Raw genomic sequence first — 26,132 nt, forward strand, 5'->3', positions numbered from 1 at the left:
CACTTTTAAACAGAGAATTTTGTAGTAGTGAATTATATCTCAAGAAAAATTCAATAGGCTGATTCAGAACCCATTCCAGGTTGTCATCAGGAGAAAGGGACAGGTGGAAAAGGGACCACTTACACATTGCTTTTTAGCTTCATGCATGCATGCATGAATGTTCAGTCATGTTCGATTCTTTGTGACCCCCATGGACTGCAGCCCGCCAGGCCCCTGTGTGTGGGACTTCCCAGGCAAGAAGACTGGAGTGGGTTGCCATTCCCTCCCTCCAAGGGATCTTCCCAACCCAGGGATCAAACCCATGTCTCCTGCATCTCCTGCAGGCAGATGCTTTACCACTGAGCCACATGGGAAGCCCCTTAGCTTCATACAGGTAATGCATATTTATTGAAAATTTTCTTCACCGACAATGGTGAAATCAAGACCCAAATTACAAAACATGATGGCAGTTGATACTTATAAAAATAAAGCGAAGGGCTATGTTTCACAGATTTGTGCAAGTTTCTTTCAAATCTCAGTCTGTCCTTTCATCAAAAAGGAGATCGCAGCATCTGTGTTAGTCCTCATGATGAAATAGTAAAAAACTGCATTCCATTGACCAAAAAAATAGCTTTGCTTCCAAACAGCACAAGTCTTTAAAGTGACTTTTCCCCAACAATAAATATAGAAAATAGCCTTTATGGAGCACGTCTAGCTTGGTCAGAGCCGCTTCCTCCCCGACAGCCTTTAGACGTCGTCTTAGTCTTTGGTGCACGGCGGCCAGCGAGGTCTGACCCCAGGCTGCCCTTCGGGGCCCTCCAGTGGCCCCAGCCCCGCGCGGCACGGGCTCTCAGCTCCTGCACACGCCCAGCTGAAGGCTTGAGCCCTTTCGAGCCAGGGCTCCTCAGACCCCACGGCTCCACCTGCCCCCTGGCTGCCCGCGAAGGCGCTCCCCAGCTCTCACGGCCAGCTGGGTGGGTGTCACACCGAGGGGGCCTTTGGCGGATGAACCTGCTGCACGAGCTGTGGGCGTTTCACCCTGGGCTTCCTCCGCTTCGGCCTGCTCTTGGCCTTGTTGATCTGCACCACAAAGAAGGCCAAGACCACCATGGCTCCCAGGAAGGCGAAAACGGGAATGGTCTGGCCCACCTCCTGGTTGTAGCGGCCTGGCATGATCCCTGCAGAACAGTGGGAAGATGGTCAGTCTGATGGCTGCAACCAGCTGGGCTCGTAGTGACCCGGAGAAAGGAGGAAAGAAAAGTGCAGGCCGGCAGGGAGGTGAGGACAGCTGCCTCACTGCTGGGAAGGCCTCCCACTTGCGGTGGGCAACTGAGCGTGGCCGCTGCTGGACCGTGGGGTCTGTGCTGTCATCAGCTCTGTACCTGGACAATGCCAGGGTTCCAGAACACAGGGCTGGACCACATGGGACAGGGTACCCCTTCCTGATCCCTGGAGTTTTTCTGGCCAATTCCTAGAACCAGGAGAAGTGCCTCCAGGGAGCTGTGAAGCCATGTAAGAGCACAGGGGTTCCCGAGCAGAAGAGGGGCCCACACTCTGCCAGAACGACTTGTCCCATCGTCCTAGACAGAGGACCACCTGCCCCCGGCAGTCTACTCCGGCCAGAGCCCTGTCAGGGTTGGGGGTGGGCGAGGGACATCTGATGTCACTTGGGGGAAGGGACACCCCCAAAATTAACTGCGCATCCCAGGTTAGGGAAGTCCTATCCCAGGTGGGCTGGGGCAGAGAATTGGTGGTGATGTCTGGGTTGAGGTTTCAGGGCCAGGCTATGACAGACGAACATCACAAAATAAATTCAGATTTGAAAATTCAGATAGGATCTTCTAAGAGACTACAATGTGTTGATCCTTTAGGTCTGCTCTGGCCTTGTGATTTGTACCAGGAAGAAAGCCTGGACCACCGCTGCTCCCAGGAGGGCAAAGACAGGAACGGCCTGGCCCACCTCCTGGGCGAGAGGGAGAGGCTCTTTTGAATAAATCATAGGATAACTCAGCCCCACAATAAAGCACCTAGAACTGACCTCCAGGAATGTCCCAGGCTCCACTCTCTCCAGGAGACAAGGGCCTCACTTGAGGGCGATTCGATCGGAAGTTGGGCAATACCACTTTGTCCAGGTCAATGGAGAGCAACTTCTGGTGTTTCCAAAGGTTACTTCAGGAAAACAGATTCAAACAAAATAAAAATAAGCAACTGTACTGGCCCAGGCAGCTGACCCAATTCCTAAGAAACAGAAAGTGATTTAAACAGAAACGTGAACGGATGTCCCATCTACGTCTATCTAAACACAACTGCGGACAACTAGAGGGGCACTTCCAGGCCCCCAGACAAGGACGTCAGATCAAGACCTTATGCGTGAGATGCAGTTCTGGAGGGTCTATAACATCACCAACAGGAGTTTGTCTTGGCTTCAACCAGGAACACGACCCAGCAGATGAGGAAACTACACGTGACCTCTGAAGGAGCTGGTGGACAGCAGCAGTGGACACAGCCCGGCTAGAAGGACCAGTCTCCGCCATGAGACAGCAGAGCCGGGGGCACCTACTCGTATGTGGCAAAGGCAGCAGACCCGGTGCCAGGAGCCAGCTGTCACCCTGGTCCTCAAGGACACCACTCGCAGGAGGGAGAATGAGGCAGACACACAAGTAACCGAGCAATGGCAGAAACACGGGAATAAAGGAATGAGCATGGGCCTTGCCTGAGGCCTCAGGATGATGAAGGGAACACACGTGCTTTGCAAAATGCACTGGACTCGTTTTGACTGCATCATTACTCTCAGTACTAATTCTTAGATCGGAAGCACATGTAACTGAGGAAGAGAGGCTGGTACATGGCCAAGAGCAGCGTGGGAAGACACAGAGATGAGAGCAAAGAGTGCAGACGGAAAATCTGAAGACCATTCTGGCTAAAACAAGGGAAGAGAATAAAATATGCTTGCAATTATGAATTCCCCGTTCTGCTTCTTATTCATGTGGACCCTGCTGGCCCATCTCTTACTTTGGCCAAGTGAGAGCAGACAGCCGAGTTCTAGCAGCAGTCAAGAGGCAGGTCAGAGGGCAGCCAGGCGATGTCAGCTCCATAAAGAGGCTTTCTGATCAGCTACTATCAGGCACGTCCAGTGGGGTAACTGCTTAGACTATAATCTGCTCTATTTTATATGATTTCACTTCGCTTTTCAGCTTAATCAGTCTGGAAATTAAACTGACGATTCTAAGTTATGGAATCAATGCATTTAAGCTTTATAACCCTGTAGGTGAATATACATGGGGCTGTCTTTTCATTCTCACAGCGCTCTCCTGTTCTGGAATTTAATTACCCCACAGTGATCCTTTCTCGCTGAGCAGCTGGGGTGACAGAGCTCCACGTTATCACTTGAGAATTCCACAACGTCCTGGTGGGAGGACAGGTTAGCCTCGTGTGGGGCTCCTCGTAGGTCTGATCTCCTACAGCTGCTCATAGTATGGACGCCCGACACCCGGGAACGACACCAGGAACTGCATCCCGGTTTCAAGGACAGAGTGAACACCTGCACTCAGCACTGGGCTGATAGACCCTGACCTTTCCAGGGCTGACTGGGGTTGTCTGACATTGTTTCACATCTCCTCAGAGATTCAGAATCTAGACCCAGATCCAGGTCGCTGAGGACTGAGAACAATTTCCAGCAAGAAGTGAGATAAAGGTGGGGCCTGGTGGGTGTTTTAAGAAGAAGGAATTCCAGAGAGCAACAGTGAAAATCAAATTCTAGGGGCAGCACAGCAGCAGCACCCTGATGGGCCAAGCTGGTACGTGACGGGCTGTCTGATGGACACGCAGATACAGGACACTGTCACCTGTCCTCAGAGCCCTGAGCAGTACCATGGAGAAGAAGTGGGTTTCAGAAACCTTTGCCGACAGCGACTGTCCACCGAGTGTGAACTGCTGACAACAGCTTGAATTAAAGTCTGGTTTGAATGTTCAGATAATGATAGGTTATAAATAAATGAGATATAAAAATGGAATCTTATCAGAAAATTTTAAATGATGGCATGTTAACTGGAATGGAAAAGTACTCAGTAATTAAAGTTTCAGGAAGAAACTGCTGACGAGGAGACAACGTGATGAATATCCGATGCTGTTTCCTATCGAGCGTGTTCTAAAGATGACATGGTCAGTGAGAGGTGCACTCAGGGCTTCTGTTCATGACGACAGCTTCACAGGAAGCTTCTGGGCCTTCTGCAGGCATCTCCCTCCTCGTGGCTCACCGTGGAGACGGCAGTCCCGTGCCCTGCCATACACACCCCAACACTGTACATGCTGAGACCCAAGGCAAGTGGGCAGCTGGTAGGGGAGAGAAGGCAGGAGCCACCCGGAGGTGATCTGGCCACGTGTGTGGGGTGTGCTGCCCGTGAGGGAGACAGGGGCTGGCAGCACCGCTCAGAGGAGGAGGAGCCGTGAGGGTTGCGGGGTCTCCCACAGCCATGCCCAGAACATAGGGCCCTGCGTCACTGTACTAGGACCTCAATCCTCCTCGCCACAGCAGGATATTGTCCTGCTGGGGCCAGAGACGCCAAACAGAGAAACAGGAGAGGAGCGATCTACAGAAAACAGGAACCAGTGGACTGAGTTGGCTCTTCTGCCTCAACAGAGAAACAGCACAGGTCGCTCAATTTTGGCTTTTAAAAGGAACTGACACAAATGAAGAGCTCAAGCTTGACAGCCAGATGGAGAAGCAGGCAGATCAGTGTCTGGGCCTGTCACAGTCTGAGGTCACTTTACCAGGGACAACCCAGCACAGGTGAGGGCACAAACGTGGCTCCAGGTCGCCCCGGGGGGACACAGAAGACCCCATCTGTATTCCAGAACCAACACCGCACACAGGCGCACTCAACTCCCAAATCTCCAGCATAAGGAGTCAGAGCGACCCTTCCAGGGACACGACTGTTAGATCACAGCTTTTCAAGCAAAAACCAAGCAAACCTCACCAGAAGGCTAATTACCAGAGCTCTTTTCATGCACAGTACCACCAGGGTGCGTGATTCTAAAGGTCAATATGGGGGCTCGCTAATTTAAAAACCATCACAAATGACAAGCTAGATTTGATTATTCAATAATGATGTCAGTAAAATTCCATTCGCTCTTATTAAAAAAGCAGCAATGAATCATAAACCCAGCAGCAGAAGTGGAAAAGCACAGGAGACACCAACCTGGGAGCCGTCTCGTTTAAAGGCTGTGGCTTGGCCCACGACAGGTGCGGACAGGCCGGCAGCGCGCGTGGCTCCGGGCCTCCGAGCCGGGCCTCTAGGACCTTGGAGTACCGGTGCAGATGGTTCCCTGGACAGCACCCACCGACAGGCCATCATTAAGAGGAGGCAGGGGAAAAGAGACATTGTTAGCTGTTGCTTCCTCTAAAGTGGCACACTGCACGCGCAGCAGCAGCCGACCCCCGCATGCCTGTAATCACACACACGTGCCTACACTCAGGAGTCTAACCTGTAGATACACTCCATGGAAACAGCATCTCTTCAAATATTTAATACTCAGACCAAAAAGAAAATCTCCATTTTCAAAATTCCAAACTCCTTTTGTTTCTCAGATCGTGCTGCCCCTCACGGTAGCCACTGCCCACACACGGCTACTGAGCAACTGAGAGGCTGGGCGCCACATGTTTACACAGTAATATTCCGGGGACGGGGGCTGCACAGTTTCATCACAAGGAACTGCCCGTTTTTTCACTCCGTAAATGCGGCCAGTGGGAAGGTCAGAACTACACCGGCTCACAACACGGTCCACGGACAGCCTGGGAGACGGGGCTCAGGCCGTGAGGGCTCGCAGCCCAGGCTCCGCTGAGGGGCCCCCCGCTGGGGGACCTGGGCCCATCTCTTCCATGGATTTGGAAGAAGTATCTGCTTTCCAGGTTCTAAGGGGACTCAGAGAGTAATCCCTGTGAAGCCACCCCGGCCCAGCGCCTGGTACCTAGTGAGCGCGCAGACCTGCTGACCACTCCTCCCCAGAGCCCTGAACCCATATCGTCTCAAGTGAGCCCGCACCCCGAACCCCCACCCCCCGAGGCCGCTCACCTTCCATCCTCTCCGGGGCTGCCAAGCCTGCTCCGCTGGGGGGGCGCTGCCGAGCCCCTGAGTGGCTGAGGCTGGGGGGCGTCACCCCGTACGACGTGAACTGCAGGAGCGCATCCAGGAGCCAGAAGCAGTCTGCGGGGTCAGCAACACACTGCTTAGGAAGTAGACTATTTTATTTTATTTTTTTTAGGAAGTAGACTATTTTAAAGCAGCCTCTACAGGAAAACTAAAGTGAGCCCCGAACAAGGCGGAAACGGGGTGGGAAAAGATCAGGTCCCAGCACAGCCCTGCGTGAGACACTCGTGTCCTCACAGTCATCGGCTGCCCACGGGGCCTCCTTTCAAGGAGGCCAGGCTGGCCCAGAGGCTCGGGGCTGCACGAGCTGCCCATGCACCCCTCAGCTCTGGGGCCCTCGTGACAAGGATGGATGGGGTTCCTACACGGACAGCAGGACCACATGACACCGCTGAAAGAAGCGCTGCTTGAGAACGGAGGGCCCGGTGAGAGGAGAGGAGAGCGAGGAGCTGACCCAGGCCAGCGCCCGCAGGCTGTCCCAGAGGAGGGCAGAGCCAGGACCGCCACGTGCGTCTGGAGAGGTGGGCTCGAGGTCAGTGAAAGTGCAGACTAGTGGTTTGGGCTGCCCTGAGTCAGTGGCCCCAACCACAGAGTGGGAAGACAGTTATCTTGGGAACGTCACTGCGAGTCCTGTGCTGGGCTGGGCTCAACAACCCCCTCGTGCGGCCACGTAGATGGACTTTCCTCTCAGGAGACCAAGGAGCTGCACTGGCTAAACCTGGATCACTGCCCCCACCAGCTTCTCCCCGCGGCTGCCACATCCCCCAAAACTAGCACGGACAGGAGGAGGCTCACAGAAAGGAGAGGGGATGGCAGGAAGCGCCTGTCCCCCAACAGAGCCTGAGTCAAGTGCTCACAGCTCCAAAAGCTCCCCCAGGCGGTCACAGGGAGTGTGGGACGGGACAGGCCCCCTACCACTGCAGGGCCAATAAAGAAGCTTCCCAAGACCTCAGGTCTGCAATAACAGTCTCCACAGAAATAAAACATTAATCTTCTTTCAACTATAACTTACCTTCACTTTTGACTTTTATTTAAAAAAAAGAACCATATTCTAATGCTTCACGTGAAATGGTAGGAATGCAGTCACTTAACCTTCTGATCACAGAGCGGGCACAGGGAGAGAGACAGGGGGAGAGGTGCACCCCAGGCAGGCCAGCTACGCTCAAGCCGCCTCGCCCCTCCCATGAAGCCTGGTCATCACCTGCCCGTGAGGACACGCCTCCCCCCGCCCCCCGCCCCCCCAGCAGAGACAGAACACTCACACCCATCCACCCCTCCTTTACAAAGCAAGAGAGAGACAAGTCTGTGTCCAAGCTCATCCTTCAAATGTGAAGGACTCATCAAGAGATGCTAGCAAAGAGGGGTGCTAAGGACTAGGTGCCCCCTCACGCCCAACAAGGATACCACATGCCCCTCTCAACAGCCCAAGCTCCCAGGCCTGGCATAAGGGCCAAGTGCCGGGCCCGCAGGAAAGGGGTGGTCAGATACGAGAGGGGGCCTGCAGAGTAGTGTCAGGGACACAGATGCCAGAGAGGGGGCCAGGGAGGGCAGAGACAGTAACCACGGGCCTCCCCGCTGCGTGTGGTGGGTCTGCCATCCGCCAGCCTCTGGAAGGCCACAAAGTTTTGTTTTGCTTATTAAACGTGTCTAGCCCAAGATACCTATCGAAACACCCCGAGCAGCCCCTACCTATTCACCAGCGTCTCATGGGGGCCTGTTTGGGGACCAGCGCAGAAAGTGCAAAACGTCACGGCCACCAAGCCCACCCGCTCAGCCGCACCACCGCTCACCCTTCTGCCGGTGACTGTCGTCCAAGCAGTTGGAGTCTCCGTACAGCACGACACGGCCGCCGCCCTCGGCTGGGAGCTGGTACAGCCCCAAAATGGGGACGTTTTCAACCACCACCGTTTCCTGCTTCAAGACCTCCAGTCCTGAAACAACACAACAAAACAGGAGTGAGAACTTCTGCGAGGGAATGAAGGACGTCCCAGCTGCCCCTTGACTTGCCATTTAGTCCACCTAACAAAACAGGGGAAAAAAAACACACCAAGATAAAACATACAGTCACAACAGTGCAAACTTTTAGGATAAGAAAACAAAGTATAAAGTGCCACTAATTTGGGTTGTAGCGAAATTCGCATATGTGTGTATGTATATTCCCATAATCCTCCTTTTCCATTTTCACGTAAAATGATGATACACAGTATTCACAGTCCTAAAGGCATCACTTCTCTCTTTTCATCCCCCAAGCACAAATTTTTGTCCCTTCTTATTATGCTGATAGGCTATGTCTTCAGACTACACACACACAAGGGGAAGTGCCCCCTCACCACACAGGTACCTATGCACAGTTATACACACTGATACCCAGGCTTCATGTTTAGTAACAAAAGCTATGACAATGACACTCATCTTCAGAACACATGCCCACGTATTTCTGATTTAAGGTATCTGTTACATGAGTCTCACAAACACAGTACAAATGCTCCAACAGCAGAGCTTCCCGCCTCTGCCCAAACCGACAACTCACAACATCAACTGGACCAAGATGACACTGCACAGACACCACAGCAGCTGCTGCCAGTGACACCAGCTCATAAACAGAGTCTCAGACCCTAAAGCAAACGCGGCCATGCACTGAAACGACACACACCTGCATCCAGCGTCTACCCCGCCGGTCACTCTAAAACATGAGGCTACAGGAACGCAGTGCTTCCTATTCTCTGCACATAAGCCCCCAGGGAGCCCGCGGAAGGGAACACAGGATTTTCTCTGTCAGAGGGAGAGACAGGGCAGTGGAACAGATGAAGCAGGGAACGTGCACAAAGCACTGCAGCCTGGCCTTGTGGTCTGACAGAGCTCTGTCTCTAACAATAGGGTCCTTTTTGATCCAGCATAACCCAGATTTTTAAATTCCTATTTTGTACCCACAAGATTATTCAAGCAACTTAAAGCCTGTTTGGAAATAAAAAGCCCTTTAAAAAGGATTCCAAGGTAATTAATCTTTATTTTCAGACTAGCAGAACACCAAAGTAAAGTATGCACCCTTAACCTACTTCCTCTCGCCGCAAAATGAAGAGCTACCAGATACCAAGAGGCTGACAAGGAGTCCACGGCCTTCACCCGGGGGCGTAGGGGGTGTCCAGAAGCAACAAAGCCTGGTGAACAATGGAGCTCAGCAAGAATCACTAAGCCACAGTGCACTGTGCCAGGGGACTGGGAAGACAGAATCATACATGCTTAAAAGTTAAAACATAATCTTATGAACAGAGAACTACTCATTGACTGACTTCTCGACTGGAAGGAAGGAACCCCTTCCAGACAACACAGCAGTAAATTTCACCTTGCAAACGCAAACACATGAGTGAGAAATCCTGACTTCTTGTCATTCTCTATTAATGAAACTGTCCCTGACTTCAACTACAGAAAATGACAAACATCACAACGAAGGGGCCTGCCATTCTGAAACACGAAAGAAACATCAAGCTGCACAAGGAGATGGACCCAATCTGCAAGTATCCATCACGCGGTCACATGATAACCTCGCAGGTGAGAGACACAGGGTGCGGACGCCGGCTCTGGGGCACAGGGCTGCAGGATGACCACCCCGGGCAGGACGGGGGTGGCGGCACCTGCAGGAAGGGCAGAGGCTCCCCAGCTCCCCCTGCACCCTGACTGCTCTGCGCGCCAAGCACGGTCACAGCACCGACGCTGGGGACACAGCATGGCTGACCTTCCAGGGTTAGAAAAGAGGAAACTGAAAGCAAAGACCTTTCCTCCCTTCTAATCCTTCAGAGAATTTTACGAGATGACTTTGTATTACAATATTCTTTATCTTCACATAGTTAAGACATTCAAAACAGTCAACATTTCTCTAAAATTTTAGTTATCTGGCAATCACAGAGTAGAACAATTCATAAATAGTAACAAAAATTTCAAGCAATTTTGAAGGTAGTTTAAAAAAAAACACAAAAAAACCCTTACCAACACCCTCTTCTCCTATAGGAAAGTCAACTTACTTTGCAGTGCTCACTACCCATGTCTTCTAATTATCAGCAAGAGATGGTTGAACCTTCCTAGGTTCACATCACACAGACGTCTTACCTGAAGTACCACACAAACACTGTGATGAATTTTTTAAAAATCCAAACTGCTAATGGAGAATGGATTTCTTTTCTGGTGATGAAAATGTCCTGGGACTAGGTGGTGGTGATGACTGCACAACTTGTGAATATACAAAAAAATCACTGAACTGTAGACTTTAAAAAAGCGAATGTTATGGTAGGTGCACGCATGCATGCTAAGTTGTTTTAGTCATGCCCAACTCTGCGACTCCATGGACTGTAACCCATCAGGCTCCTCTGTCCATGGTGTTCTCCAGGCAAGAAAACTAGAGTGGGTTGCCATGCCTTCCTCCATATGGTAGGTGAATTACATGTAATAAAACTGTGATTAAAAAATTAAGAAGAAAGAAAGAGAGAAACCAAAAAGCATATGAATAGCATATTCCATACCTTGGTCCTTAAATGTCTGTGTTATCACGATGCCATCTTCTGGAAATTTAGCAATGCTGCACCCTGACGCATAATACACTAGAATAAACAGCCATTCAGTTAGAACCTGGAAACACTGAAGGCATTCAGCAGCAGCTGCTCATTTACCTGGATGCACGCTTTAGACATTATATATTTACTAAAGCCATTCCTAATCTTAAGAGAGGAGCTATTATTATTGCCTGGTCACACAAACTACAAGTAATAATCTCAAAATTCAAGCTAAATTATGCTATTAATCTAAGGTTTCTGGGCAGATTAAAGAAACTGGAGCTGTCAGCCTCGGGAAAACCTAAGTCAGGACGAGCAGTCTAGGTGACAATAATGCTCAAGATGCTGTTTCAGAAACTAGTCACCAGAACGAAGGGGGACGGTAGGATACTTCTTACGTGAGGTATGCAACGTTATTTCATAAATAGAATTTCATAAATAATCAGAGACCTGGGGAGTGTTCCTTATTTGGGAATATACAGGACACAAAGAACCAAAACTAGGAATGCTGGCAAGAAGTATTTCATCTTAAAAATCTGGACAAAGACTGGGGGAGCACCCAGAATTACAGGTGTCTTTGTGAAGACACTGCACAGTTCTTTCCACAGGCCTTGCATATTTAGGTGACAGCACATTATTTTCTCTCTGAAAACTCAAGACTTCAAAGATGCACCGCATCTGCTAGCCCACCTCTGGGAATGACGAGCCCTACTAAAAGCAAACACAAAACCTTACTGTCATGATTCGCCAAGGTAAAGTCCCCCTCGTACAGGCCATCGCTGAAAGCCATGTTCCAGACTGACAGCAGCTCGTTCAGGGCTGGGACGTTGGCTCCTCCAGTGTCTGGCATCCACCACTGCCTATGACAGGGACAGGGCCTTTGTGAAGCACTTGAGGCATCCCACAAACCCGTCATATTTTGAGAAAATCAATTTCTCCCACCAGAGGCCACTTCATCCACACTAGGCTTCACCTAAAACTAACTGTCCTGGTTTGAGTAACAACACAATGTAAATGCTCCAACTAGTGTACAGAATAAACCGAAGCCCAATTTATTTCATGAAATGCACCACATTTAACATAAACACACACATACACAAAAAAAAACATAAACACACTGCATATACAGCCTGGACCTTGAGAGGGTCAGTGAAGGAAGAAGGAAACTTATGAAGTTCAAGTCACAGACTCCGAAGAAAGAACATGTATCATAAGGATGAGACATTCATAATACACTGGAAATTTGTCATCCATAACCATCTACTGCAAGGTTTCTTTAAATAACAGTTCTTTTGGTGCATTTAAACATATACAGTAAAGGGGAGATGGAAGAACAGAAAAGAATAAACAGAAATTTAAGGCTCCAGTGTCTTAAGATCAACAAAAATTGTTTTTTGTTGTTTTTGAACCCTTTGTTGTTTGTTTTGAACCCTTTCAACCAGTACTTGGTTCAATGAGCAGCTGACTTTCAAGAGCATCTCTGCCAAAGGAGAGCTTGCCCTAACCAGGCGTCTGAACCTGCATCATGGCCAGAAAGGTCATCACTCTAGGTCTCTGCTGCGGGATTTAATTCCTATAAAGTCAAATTTCTTATCCAAATACCAATTCGTGTCAGTACCTGGTGTTTTCATCGTAAAACTTGACTTTCCTCATCACGGATGTGTTGTACCAGTCACTGAAGACAATGAGTGAGAGGCCGTTGTCCACGTCCCTCCGCAGCTTGGCCACCTCCTCCGGGAAGTACTCTTCCTCACTGTCCACCATGAGCAGCGTTCCTGAGGGACAGGGGTGAGAACAGCCATCTCACCATTTCAGACATGTGGTTTTACACTGGCCTCAGTATCTCCAGCTACTGGCTTCTAATATTTTGTCCTGTGCCCCTATTCCACGTCAGAAGGGAGTGTAAAAGAAAGGATCAGGGTCCGAAAGCACGTGGCCACTGGCCAACTGTGGCCTGTTTCACTGATGATGACCTACGTGAGGATATTTCACTTATTCAAAAAGAAGCAAAATTCTGTGCTAGAGTTTCTTTTGATTAAAAAAAAAAATCAACAACTTATTGACCAGAAACGTATTAATACGTATTTTGTTACTCAAACATTACAGACCAGAATATTTCAATTTTTACTTACATAACAAATCATAGGCCACAGGCATTATTTTCTGCAAAAATCACCTAGTCAATAATGTTGATGCTAACATAATGAAAGTGTACCAATGTTCTTGTCCCCAGTAATCCTGAGGGTTTCACATTTCAGCTGAACATCAGGAGCATAGACCCTAGCCTACCCCACCCATCCCCAGCCAAGCGGGGCAGCCTGCCAGCACCTCGCATCACTCACCGTACTGATTAGCATCAAAACACGTGAAGGGGGAGCCGAGGACTTCAACGAAGTAGCCCATGCTCCTCAGGTGCTGGTACATGTCCCTGAAGTTGGTGTGGATGTGGTCACCATTCCTGAAACAGAGGAAGCCCAGCACTAACCCTCCCAGCCCTTCCACGGATTGAAGGCCACATGGTTGCAGGGTTCATTTCCAAAGGAACAGCTTCACCGCCGAGAGGGCTGGTCCACTGGCACGAAAGCCAGCCTTTCAGACCAGCTTGCCCTGGGCTGCATATAAAGTAGTGATAACAGGAAATCACCCGCACAGCATAGACATGAAGGAGAGAAAATGACGAGAAGATATGGCCAAAGACATGTTTTGTAAAGTGCACCAAAGCATCACTTTAGTGGGGGCACAGATGTAAAAGGCCAGCAAGCAGTCACCTGTGCTGCACAAACTCAACATGGGCATGCAGAGATGCCGACAATGAACCGTGGTGGCCACACAGGCAGCCTTACAGGCCTGCCACGGGTCACCTTCGCTCCCGCCCCAGCCTGGCCGGGGAAGGACAGGGCAGGGGTGATGGGCTCACCAGTCCAGAGGGTCGTTCTTCATCCTCAGGTTGTCCCGGGGGAAGTAGCCGGGTGGGTAGCGCAGGTTGTGGTATTGGTCCCAGAGGACGCGCTTGCTCCGGGGAGGGGCGGGGATGATCTTCACCTTGATCGGCAGCTTCACTGTGGACGTCTGTTCTGCACCACTGTTTGACTGAAGGAAGAAAAGAATTCTGAAACAGCCCTTCTGCTCAGAAGAAACGTCTTACGCCAGAAACATGGCACACAACAGCCCACTTGTGCCTCCTCACCGTGCAGGTTGTGCCCGCAGGTGCTCGCCAGGCCAGGACCCCCACAGCCTGTGTCTCATACCCGAGTGCCTGGCGCTCAGCCCAGCCCACCTTCCCACCAGCCCCCCAGGCACACGTACGTCCACCTCTGCCGGGGAAGCCACGGTGACCATGACGTGGCCCTGCGCGACGCCTTCCCAGGAGGCGGCCTTCTTAGTGACAGAGATGGAAATGGCCAGGTAGCCAGACCAGGGCCACAGCACTGAGGAGTAAGAGAAAGCGACCTCGATGTTGTCTCCGTGCTGCGGTAAGTAGGGCTGCCACTCGGGCTGCAGAAGGAAGAGGCAGAGGCCCGCGTGAGAAGCTCAGTTCCCAGCTTACCCAAGTCGGTGTCTGAGAAACACCCCACTGGACAGGTGGGGTGAAATGTACGCAGACACTGAGCAGCCTGTCACCAAGGCCGCCCGCACAGGGTCTGGACCATCATCCACTAGAATAGCCTAGAAACACTATTTTTGACAAACTCCAGGTTTTTTTAAAGACAAATCTACTCCCCTCCAAGCTTTAAAAAAGGAAGGGGTGGGGACACACATGGTTTGACAAAGAACTCGTTTCTGACAGAGAACTAACATAAAAGAAAATGCTCAAATGTGGGGTTAGATCTCAGCTGTGTGCTTAAAGAACCAGACTACTTAAAAGAAATAAAATAATAAAAAAGACACGGATATAAGCTGTGACCAATCAGATTCCAAGGCCAGTGACTGGGCGGGCAGGGGGGCCCAAAAAAAGCTGGCCATGCTGTGAAGGAGACCACCCGCCAGGCTCTCCAGGCTCGAGGAAGAAGGGAAGCCTGAAAGGGGAGACAGACAGCGGCTCTCACAATGAACCAGTACTTCAAGCTAACTCCCTCACAAGCTAGAAAACAGTAATATACTTCCCAGGAGAGTAAGCATATTAAAAAAAAAAAACTGAAAAAGAAGAAAAATATTCATGGGATACAGCATCACAGACAATGAGAAAGGACAGGGATTCTGAATAAGTTTTTTTGAGACTGCTGGTTAACAACCGAGAAAAAAATGAACTCTCATCCATCTCTTGTAACACACATCAGATTGACTCAACACACATGAAAACATTAAATATTTAACAAGCATAAAAGAAAAGTGAGTCGAAAATAAAACTGAAATTTTCTTATATTTCTGGAGAGATGAGTTTCTAATTTTTTTAACAGAAAAAATCATAAAAAATGACAATAACAACTACATGAAAAAGTGAAACCTTTACCAAACCATCCCCTCACCCCAAATTTTTAAGCCACCTCTAATATTAAAGAGATAAGAAACCAGTAATTTGGGCAATCTTTCAGCATGACACACAATAATGGTGCAAAGATGACAAGGACAACCTAGATTCTAGTGAAAAATGGGTCAAGAAATGAAAAGCTAATTCACACAAGAGAAACACAATCAGAAACAAACATGCAGATCCGCACCTTATCAATTACCAAAAAAGTACACATTAAACAAGGTACTCCCTATCCCCTGTAGATTTAAAGTTGTAAGATGAACCACATAAAAACAGAAGGTTCATCAGCTGACAACGTGGGGTCTGCCCACATAATAAGGCACCATCAGTCATGAAAAGGAGTGCACAGATACACACTGTGTGTGGATGAGCCTTTTAAAGACCACACTCAGTGAAAGAGGCCAGTCACAAAGACCATGAAACCTGTGATTCCGTTCACGGGAAACGTCCAGAAAAGGTAACTCTGTGAAGACCAAGTGGATTAGGAGTTGTCAGGGTCTGAGGCAGAGGAAACGGGAAGTGTTGACAAGGGTCTCTCCTTCCGAGTGATGAAAATGTTCCAGAATTACACAGTATGAGACTTACATAACTACTTGGAACATAGTTAATAACCACTGAAATGCACAATTTAAAAGGGTAGCATTTCATGGCATGTGAATTTTATCTCCGCTTTTTAAAATTTCATGCAATTGGGAAAAAAGAATGTACCACCAGACACCCCCCACTCTGTACACCATCAGTGGCAGCCTCAGGTGATGGACCTCTTTTTCTGGAAACAATCTGTTATTATGTCCCGAGAGCCACAGTAACATTCATGTCCTCTTACTTGGAATTCTAACCCAGAGAAATTATGTTAAGGATATAATTCAGTACAAAAGAAAACCAAATATACAAAGATATTCAGTGAGGTATTTACGGGTGAAACAACCTTGTTCAAGTAAGAATAGTAAGCAAATTATGACTTAGCAATTCCATGCAATATTAAACAACCATTAAAAAGATCATTAGCATTTATATGTAGTAACATTTCTAAATGCTTATAATGTGAGAACTGAAAAAAAAAAAAACCACTAAATTTTTGCCTACCACACAAAGATAACTAAAAATATCCTTTTCAGATAAGGGATAGAAAAGATTCTTTTTTTTTTTCCCCTCCTAGGCAACTGACTTTTATTAATCTTACAAAATCAAAAGAAATGTACTTTCTGGGGATTTCCCTGGCAGTCCAGTGGTTAAGACTGTGCTTCCACTGCAGGGAGCAAGGGTTCAACACCCTGCCAGGGAACTAAGACCCCACATGACACACTGTGGCCAAAACGTAACCAAAAAAAAGGAAAAAAAAAACCTTTCCATGATAACTTCATGAAAAGTGAAATCCTGCCATCAAGACATTCTGCACTAATCCTGGTGGTCCAGTGGTTAAGAATCCGCCTGCCAGTGCAGGGGACACAGGTTCCAATCCTGGTCTGGGAAGTTTCCACGTGCCTCAGGGTAACCAGGCCCATGTGCCACAACTACTGAAGCCTGCATGCACTGGAGCCCGCGCTCTGCAACAGAAGCCACCAAAGGGAGGAGCCTGCATACGGCAGCGAGAGAGCAGCCCTGCTGGCGGCAGCTAGAGAAAGGCTGTGCCCAGCGACAGAGAGCGAGCACAGCCAAGAATACACAGAAATCAGAGGAAAGGGAGCCGGGAGAGGAAGGGCTCAGCAGTGACACGGAGCAAGGAGGGAACAGTGCTGGGAGGCACTGAAGCCATTTAAGTACACTTATTTAAACAGCTACAGCAATCTGTTACAAAATATGACTTGAACTTTCTTTTTAATAGTGGCTCTATTCATGTCTGGGGCTAAAATCACTTTTCTGTTCTTTTTCCCTATCCTTTATTGTTGTGATACTGTTTATACAGTAAGTATAAAACAAACTATATAAACAAAATTCAAATAAAGACCATACCTTCTAAATAAAAACACCCATTTGTACTCATTAAACAATAAAATAATTACAAGTGGGCCTTTAATTATTGGTGATTAACTGTTAAAATGAGGACTCAAATGCAATTAGCTGATTCAGGAACCAAACTCAAGACGCCAAGTACAAGCATAGCAAATTGGTCTCATCACTCTATCTCTGACCTATCTGCAAAGGCCTCAGAGGAGAGCAAACCACTGCTTCCCACCCCAGCTGCGGACAGGAGGAAGTCTGGGCCACGTCTAGGTCCCCCGCCAGCCAAAGGGCAGTCTCACCTTGTCCACGATCCTCCCCGTGACTCCCATGCCATTGAGGATGGTGACGTTGACGATAGTCGGCATGCCCCCATAGTAGATGGGCTGGGAGCAGTAGGGCCACATGTAAGGACACTCGGTCAGGTCGATGTAGCTGGGGCTCAAACTGAAACAGACAGGACAGTGTTGCAGGAGACAGAGTTGGGAACAGCAATGATGCGGCACAACCGCAGGAAGAGTCATCAGGGCGGGCCTGAGTCTCAGCCAGGCCCGGGAACCTGGCCTCACAGCACTCCCTGCAGTGAGGCGGCCTCCAGGCCAGCCGGCCTCGCCCGCGGCACAGTGGGGTGCGTGGGCATCACCTCTGCCCCACAAGCCTGGAGCCTGCAGCTGGGGAAGAACAAGTGCATGAGCGGCCCCAGGGAGGACCTGGACTCAGTCTCAAGTCATGGGGCAAATATGGACTTTTCAATAACTGGACCTGGGATAAATGGGTGGCCATTTGGTAAAAGATAAAATTAGATTCACAACTCACATCATACATATTGCAGTAAACCCCAAATGGAGCAGAGTCTCAAGTAAATAAAAGAAAGCAACAAGTAGCAGAAAACAGGGGTGAGTCTCTCCTTTACCTCAGGGCATGTGCTTCAAAATCCAGGGGCAAAAACAACAACGGACAAACTAACACAGCAGTTAAAATAGAAAAGACCGCATGGCCAGAAACACTTTTACAACAAAAGGCAGCTAACAAACTGGGAGAAATACTTGCAGCAAAGGGTTACTTGCCCTAATATGTAAACAACACTTAAACCAAGGGACAAAAACCCCAGAAAAAAAGAAAAATGGTTGAAAGAAATGAACAAACACTTCACAGGAAAGATACAGAAAAAGTTCTTACCTACAGATAAAGTGTTCAAACTCACTCAAAACCTGAGATCTGCAAATAAAAGCAACACTGAGGGAGCACTTCCCACGTGTCAGACAGGCATGAAGTACGGCTCTGGGCAGACAGGCCAGCGGTACCCCCCGGGCACCCTCTGCTCATGGCCTGGTCCCAGCAACCCTACTTCTAGGAATCTTCCTGCAGACACACCTCCAACAAAACTAAGACACACAGACACAAGCAGCTAAAAATGACAAAATACTGAAAACATTTTAAATGCCCATATATAGACATGTACTTGAATACACAAAGGTATCCACGCTAGGAAGCTATAAAAAAGGAGAAGCAAGATCTCTGTGAATGGATACAAAGTGATTTCCAGGATACTGTTGCATGAAAAAAGTACAAAAGAGTATTTACAATAATGTATCCTTCATGTAACAAAGGAGATATATAAGAAGATAGACATGTATCTGCTCATTTGTGAAAAAAGAAATGCAAGAAGGATAAACCAAAAACACCCGGCCTTGTTACCTGTGGGGGATGGGAGGACCACACCTGGCCAGGTGCGCTCTGGGCAGTTCAGACCTTAGAGTCACCGTCCTCTTTCACAATACAATACATAACTATAACTGAAATCAACCAGAATGTAGTGGGAATCGAGAAGGAAATACACATACTAACCAATGAACTCAACTATACTAACAATAAGCAGCAAAATCAGACTGACAGGGCCTGGTGGGGAGAAAGGAAAGAAATGGACTGAGGTCACCGACAATATGATTCCGTTCTATAAATGTAGAAAGAACTACCCACAACTGCCATCCTCTACTGAGTGAACTTGTGTTTACCAGGGTACGAGTTACAGCTCTAACACTTTCCACATGTGCGTCCTAGGACCACACATGTCATCAGAGAGACATGGTGGAGAGTGACAGCCAGGCTGCCTGAGGCTGGAGAAGGATAGCCAGCGAGAAGACCCGGTGAGGGGCCATGGGTGGGACAGGCGACAGGCGGCATCACAGACACAGACAAGTACAGGAGTGTGTGTGCGGACACTCGCCAGCTCGGGCTGCAGAAAGGGCCCAGAACCAAGCAGGAGCGCAGCCGCCAAGAGCACACCTGCAGCCAGGTGTCCATTTCTAAACCCCACTCTCCAACTGAGGACCAGGGCCGCTGGGACAAGAGCTGATACCCACAGTGGGCACAGAAACGCTGCCAGTGGACAAAGATGGAGACACGCTGAAAAGACACAGGAGCCAAACAGAAGGAGCTCCAGAGAGCCAAATCTGGGACAACAGGAGCAATGAAATAAACAAAGACATTAATGGATTATAGTCAGAGTGAAACAAGGATCTGTGTCCATGCTGATACAACTGAAATAATAAACGAGAGGAGGACAGCGCTTCCTTACAGCAGAATTTCAGCTAATAAATGCACAAGGAATGAGAGAAGCAGAAAATCGCCAGGGGCAATCTCTACATAAGAACCATTAGAAGAAAGAACCATCTAAGGATACTAAACGTAGTGATGGAAGGTTTGGCAAGAAACAAGATCATCTTCAAGTGTGCCCCCCCCCAAGACACTTTGCAGTCACAGAGACAGAGAGCCCCTGCAGTGGACACCTGGCACCGCACCTCCTGCTGCCCAGCCCCGCGGACCGACGCCCCGGACACTCCACCACATCTGTGCCAGGGACCGAGCGCAGCGGGCACCGGAGCAGCCCAGCCCTGGGGACTCAGCCTCCTCTAACGGTGACCTTAATTCAGGGATTCTCCGGGACGAGGAAAGATTTCAGACCCGTGCTGGCTTGAGGGTCCTCTCCCCACTTCTCCCGCCTCCTCCCCCTCATCCTTCATAGGCCCCTCCCCCAGGAGATCTCTTGGCGTCCGCTTCCTGGAGGGTCCAGCCTGACACATCACCTAAACCTCAGAATGCAGGCAAGCACCACCAAGAATAAAAGGAAGGGCACTGAGCCAACAAGCCCACCTGGAGAAAACCAAGGACACATGACAACTAAACACAACGTGGATGCTGGCCTGGATGACGGGATGGGAAAAATCTGGGCGAAATCCAAACACAGCCTGCAGATTAGTAGATGGTAATGCATCAGTGTTAACTGGCAGGCTATGCGGCGTGTGCAATGGTTACGTAAGATGCTAACACCAGAAAAGCCAGTGCAGGGTTGGAGTCTTGATGTACGATACATAAGAATGTCCATATGATTTTTGCAAATTTCTGTAAGTTTAAGGTTACTTCAAAAAAAAGTTTTACTAAGTAAAAGAAAGCAGGAATTCATTACTTCAAATGGCTGACATTACAAACAGAATGTGGGGAGGTGGGGAGCAGTCCTGACGCCCCAGCAGAAGCAGCAGCAGGAAGCTCCCCAAGGCCCGCAAGCCTTGTGTGGTGGGGTGGGTTGTGTTTTGAGGCAAACAGCCTGTGCTGAGGGAGCCCAGGAAGAGGAGAAAGGCCTGTGAAAGAGGCGGGCACACCGACCTGGCCTGGGGCTTGTAGCTGTTGAGGATCTGATAGGCTCGGAGGAGATCCAGCTTGCCGTGGCCTTGCTCAAACATGTTGACACCGGGAAGCCGCCGGGCGGACGCAATCAGGGCCTGCTTCATGCTGGCTGGGTTCACTAGTTCACGTTTCTGGACTGTGCTGGGGGGAGAAGTGCATATTTGCTCATCTGCTCTTAGCAAAAGAAGGAAAACCAGACCATCCCTACCTAACCCGTAGCAGTGCAATCACACGACCTCCAACCTTGATGGGATCTTTAGTAAAACTCATGTAAGACAAGGGCAAACATGCTCATTTCTGCTGCTGCCTCGGGACTGACCACTTACCTCCTTCCAAGCAGCTGTGAGAACACAGACTCTGGGCTCATACTAAATTGACCAGGAAAACATACTTTCCTACTAACTCAATACAGCTGACCTCAGAGGTTGCAGGTAGGAGTTACAGATTCCTGACAGGTGGACACAGCCTGGCTGGGAGAAGGGGAGGATGGAGATGGGTCCAGCAGGCACTCGATGCTGCGTGGTCTAGAGGCATGGCCAGGAGGGAAGCCCACTGCCCCCCAGGCCTGCTTTGTCTGGAGGCCTGTGTGGGATGCGCCACCCTGGTGGGTCGAGTCTGGTGGAGGGCTCATCATCAGAACGCAGCTGGACTCAGGCAGCAGCACCCAGACCCTCTCGCTTGCTTTAGAACACCAGCATTAAAACACGTGCGTTTGTGTACCTACACGTTATAAATACAAGTAAACTGTGGCTCGCTAAGTGCAGAGAAGAAATCCAGTAAACAGTAAAGAAAAATTCACTCTCGTCAATTGCTAAGTATTTTTCTATGAGGATGGCTGGTCTTAGAGTGTTGGTGCGTTTTTTTCTAACAGGTCTAGATGGGACGCTGACTTCAGGAGATGTGAGGAGAATAAAGTGGAACTTTTGGCAGAAACAAGAACTGCTCACAGCTCAGCCCCAGGTGGACGCCCTGCTCCTCCTGCCGACCAAGCAAGACCAGGCCCCAGCTCCGGCTGCTCCCGGGGCTCTAAGGCCAAGGCTGAGGAAGCACTTCCCCGTGGCCCGGCATCTGCACGAGCTGCTTCTCACACTAAAGCACTGCTAACCCCCAGAGGTGCCCTCCCTGCTGCAGGGAGCAGGAAAGCAAAGGCGTCCTCCCTGAAAACATCCTCCTCAGAGAGGCTGCAGGGCTGGGAACGGAAGGCACCAAGGCCTCCCCTCCCGCTCCTGACAGCAGGAGACCAGACAGCTCCGTTCGCTCACCAAACACCCACGAGAACTGTCAAGACACAGACTCTGACTCCTCTGCAGAGACGGGCTGAGGCCCCGTGACAAGCTGGTGAGCAGCAGGACTCAGTTCCTGGCCTGCTGCTGCCCACCCCTCCCAACCAAGTGACACTCACCTCACCAGCAAGGTGACAGCACCAGCCACCACTGGGGAAGCCACGCTGGTCCCTGAGAGGGCCCGGCACCCCCCTTTCACGCCTGAGCCCCGCACTCCAGCGCCGTAGGTGACAATGTCAGGCTTCACGCGGCCATAGCCTCCAGGCAGCTCCTGTAACAACAACAGTACGGTCTCTACCAGGCCCCCGCGTGGGCACACAGCCCTGAGCAGTTATGAGTGAATGAAACCAGAAACGCCATCAGCTAAATAGCGTAGCCTGAGCATGGTGCTGGTTTTCATCCAAAATTCACTGCAATTCAGAAGAAGCTTAAATGATCATACAGAAAATAAAATTATTTTTGTGTTTTTATAATGACCAACATAATGCAATGCTCTACAGTCTTTAAAAAATGAATATTTAAAATTTTGCTAACATGCAAGACTAGAAACTGATTTAAAGATGACTTAAAAACTAGAAATATGTTAGAAAAATCAGCAAGTTAAAATTAAAAATTAGGGGAAAAAAGACACATTTTCTTAATAAGGTAAAAAGTTACATGATATGACTGTCATTTCAATCTATCACCAGAAGGGACAGAATGACTTAGAACAGTCAGTGTAGCCATACAAGCAACCTAGGATAAGATTTTAACTGAGAACTCTCTTAAACTTCCCAGAAACTGGGGGAAATGAGAATTCCATTGGCACTTATATTCTGAAAGAAAGAAGGACACATGTGAAGTGAAAACTCCTTCCTGGCCACCACATATAAATGGACTCTGGACCTGCACACGTGGGGCACTGAGCAAAGATGTCTTCACCTGCAGCTGCGCAGATTATTCAGGAACATTTCTCAAAATGCCATTAAAACACTGGCCTAGATAAAGGCCAAGGACACAGCAGGTGGGTGACAGGACCAGGAGGACAGCGGGTACAGGTCAGGGTGCCCGGCTGCCATCTGAGGAAGCATCTCCTCAGACTGGAGGGTGAGCCAGCTGCATAATTACAGCTCATGGAAGTACACACACACGCGTGCACACGCACACACACTCCAGCAGGAAAGGAGCCCCACATACCCAGGTGGTCATTCCCCGCGAGGAGAAGCGGGCGATGTTGTCCTCAAAGTCAATGCCACCCACTCCGATGACATCCATCTGGTCAGCAGGGTTGTTGAGAGTGCTGCATGGACGCACAAAAACACAAGGGGAGAGGAACCATTTTAAATGAAAGATTCAAATGAGGGCGCGGTCTGAGTCTGCAGCAGGTGCTCCTGCGACATGGCATGTAGCTGTGGCCCTGCCCCGTGCACCGCCGCCTCTGCCGGCTCAACCTCCTCACACCTAGGCACCCTCTCCTCTCCGTCCTTCCCTCCCTGTCGGCTTACCACCCTCCCGCCCCAGGCTCACGTCTCCCTCACTACTGCCAGGAGTGAAGGAACACTCCCTCTGAGCTTCACAGCACCAGTCACCGTCACGGCACCACCTATGTACACACCCTCACATCACCTCCCAACTGCTGCAAGTGCGTCCTCCTGCCTCCCCAGCTTGAGTCCAGATCCAGCGGAAGGAACTACAGCCATACACGTACCCCTGCCCCCGTCAGAAACAAAGCTCTCAACTGGTCTTGGGCAGGAGTCCCCTCCCTCAGGGCAACTGTGGGGGCCACTCATCTCTCAGCAACCTGAGCTCTTCAGGGAGACGACACGGATGCACAAGGGAAGACCGTGCAAGTCTCCCCAGCACCTCAAGGGCACGAGATCTACAAAGAAATGACGGTGAAGCAGGGAATGACAAAATCGCTTACACTATGGAGTCAAGGTGGAAGTCAAGACGAAGCTGAACTTTTTGAAAGTATAATACCACCAATTATGGAGCTTTGTCTATTTCAGCTCCACCACCAGTAAATGAACTCCTGAACCATAACTGGCTCCATGCAGCTGAAATGACATCAGCAGGATTCAACTGTTTTAACCCACGGAGTCGATCCTGGCATCGCCTCCCTAGCTCACCCACCACCAACACACTACCAGCTGGTTGTACAAAGGCACCAATGGTGATTTTTCAGTTGGCTGACAGTGAAAGTTTACAAATTTCTGTGACATCAGAGAGCAGATATTAGAACAGAAATCACCCGCAGAACTTCCCACTCAAGCTAGCACCAAAGAATGCCACCTTCCTGCTATCCCTCTCCCTGCCAACCCCACACTTTGTGAGCTTTAACCCTTAACACACAGAGGAAAGCACTGAAAAAGCTCTGGTGGCACTGAAAAGGGGGACGTGCAACACAGACTCCCAGGTACCGTGAAGTCCAAGTGTCAAGGGGGCGGGACCCCAGAGACCTCCCAGAAAGGGTACCCATGGAGGCGATCAGGCAGTGTCAGGCCTACAATACATAGCTCGGCTTCTTAGTGCATTACGGTCACCTGCCCTGCCCTATCCAATGCCCAGCAATAAGCCACACCTACTCAGGCTGTGCCCTGGCGAGCGGGTACCACCCTCGGCCTGCCCAACAGCTGGTGGACTCTGGATCCCATGAGGCTTCGTGGGCAGACACAAGTCTAACACCGGGGCCTCCTCTCCTGGGATCCTTGCTAACACGCTGAGCACAAGCAGCTCTCTGATTAGAGGCTCCCACATGTGACTGCCCACAGGAGTCACAGAATTTCAGAAGAGTGACCAGTGTGTACAGAGCAGTCAGGATGGCATGTGGAAGAGCTGGTATGAATGGAAAGGCAAGCCAAGGGTGTGGGGCGGCAGGGGCAGTCAGCAGCAGGAACAGGTGATGGCGACTGAAACGTGGGGTCCCAGGGAGACCCGGGGAGGATCGGGACTTGGGCAAGACGTGCACAGGTGAGTGAGCAATGAGGCCACAGCTGTGGAACTATGCCTGGGCTGGACCAGGCCCCTCACCCAATATCCTACGTAAGGTGTTACCAGGACACAGCCATGCCCACTTGTCCACACACATCCACACCACCTTCACACTAACAGGCTAGGTGAGCAGGTGCAACAAAAACCACGTGGCCCACAGAGACTCCACTGTTTACTGTCTGCTCCTTTCACAGAAAGTCTGCCGACTCCAGGCTAGACTACACAAGACCTTGAAACCCAAGAAGTTGAGATCTGCCCAGGGAGTAACAACCCACTGCAGATCCTTAGTTAAGGAAACTGCTTGACTACACTTTAACAACAGAAACCCAGAAAAGGGGCTGTTCTTTCACCCAGAAAAGGGTGAAAAAACCCACAGCCCAAAAAGAGAAAGGAACAGCTACCACTCACAGAGGCTCAGTGTTCAAGGTGCTCTCCCTTGGATGTCTGATTTCATCCTCACAGCCACCACCCTGAGGAAGGTCTCGTGCCCTCTGGAGCCACACGGGGTGGACAGGCCTCAGAAAAGCAAAGGCCCCTCGGCCTAAGGATAGTCAGACCTGCCTGGCTCCGTCCCATATCACCCATGCAGGGAGGGGAGGGCTGGGGAGACTGAAGGCAGGAGGATGGGCTGGAAACCGACAACCTGGGGGTGCTGAGCTGTGGATAGCTGGCCTTGAGCAGGGACATCAGAACTGGGGGAGTGGTAAACGGAGAAATATTAGAAAGAAAGGACAGGAACGCTTAATGAGAGATTGCTAGGTAACTGGTATCTGTCACGGCAAAACTTAGTTGGGGATGTGTTTTGCCACTCACACTAGTGAGTCACAACCTGGACCCACACAAGCAGAGTGCGATCAATGAAGGAACTGAGGCTGGAACCGTGACCCAGAGCATCATTAATTTCACAGAGTTCAGCCTAATCCTCTGCCCTGGACAGTTTCACACGCGCTGTCAGGGCTCCCGAGGCCTGCTCTGTGCAACCACACAGCCAGGACGCCACACAAGACAGCACGCAAGCTCTGCGGGGCACGAGCACACGGCTGTGCCGGCGGCTCTCCTGGACCGGGGCACGTGGGGACAGGACCGTGTGTTCGGTCCTCCCCGGCATCACCGC

The 26,132-nt window shown here is 50.0% G+C and overlaps 1 protein-coding gene across 1 annotated transcript in view; it reads right to left on the reverse strand.

Moving 5' to 3' along the window:
• Positions 1 to 359: 359 nt before the first annotated feature.
• The window catches only part of MBTPS1 (membrane bound transcription factor peptidase, site 1), a 44,592-nt gene continuing 18,819 nt past the window's right edge, over positions 360 to 26,132 (reverse strand). The window contains exons 9-23 of the mRNA XM_043898169.1: positions 23,225 to 23,327; positions 22,168 to 22,319; positions 20,745 to 20,906; positions 17,384 to 17,528; positions 13,976 to 14,164; positions 13,587 to 13,759; positions 13,012 to 13,127; positions 12,288 to 12,444; positions 11,405 to 11,529; positions 10,640 to 10,717; positions 7,916 to 8,056; positions 6,051 to 6,182; positions 5,178 to 5,304; positions 2,018 to 2,148; positions 360 to 1,157 (exon numbers count right to left, since the gene is read on the reverse strand). Coding sequence (XP_043754104.1) covers positions 961 to 1,157; positions 2,018 to 2,148; positions 5,178 to 5,304; positions 6,051 to 6,182; positions 7,916 to 8,056; positions 10,640 to 10,717; positions 11,405 to 11,529; positions 12,288 to 12,444; positions 13,012 to 13,127; positions 13,587 to 13,759; positions 13,976 to 14,164; positions 17,384 to 17,528; positions 20,745 to 20,906; positions 22,168 to 22,319; positions 23,225 to 23,327 — 2,128 coding nt within the window. The 3' untranslated portion in view covers positions 360 to 960. The remainder of the gene's footprint in view (positions 1,158 to 2,017; positions 2,149 to 5,177; positions 5,305 to 6,050; positions 6,183 to 7,915; positions 8,057 to 10,639; positions 10,718 to 11,404; positions 11,530 to 12,287; positions 12,445 to 13,011; positions 13,128 to 13,586; positions 13,760 to 13,975; positions 14,165 to 17,383; positions 17,529 to 20,744; positions 20,907 to 22,167; positions 22,320 to 23,224; positions 23,328 to 26,132) is intronic.

This window comes from Cervus elaphus, chromosome 4, assembly GCF_910594005.1.
Source record: "Cervus elaphus chromosome 4, mCerEla1.1, whole genome shotgun sequence".
Classification (NCBI taxonomy): domain Eukaryota; kingdom Metazoa; phylum Chordata; class Mammalia; order Artiodactyla; family Cervidae; genus Cervus; species Cervus elaphus.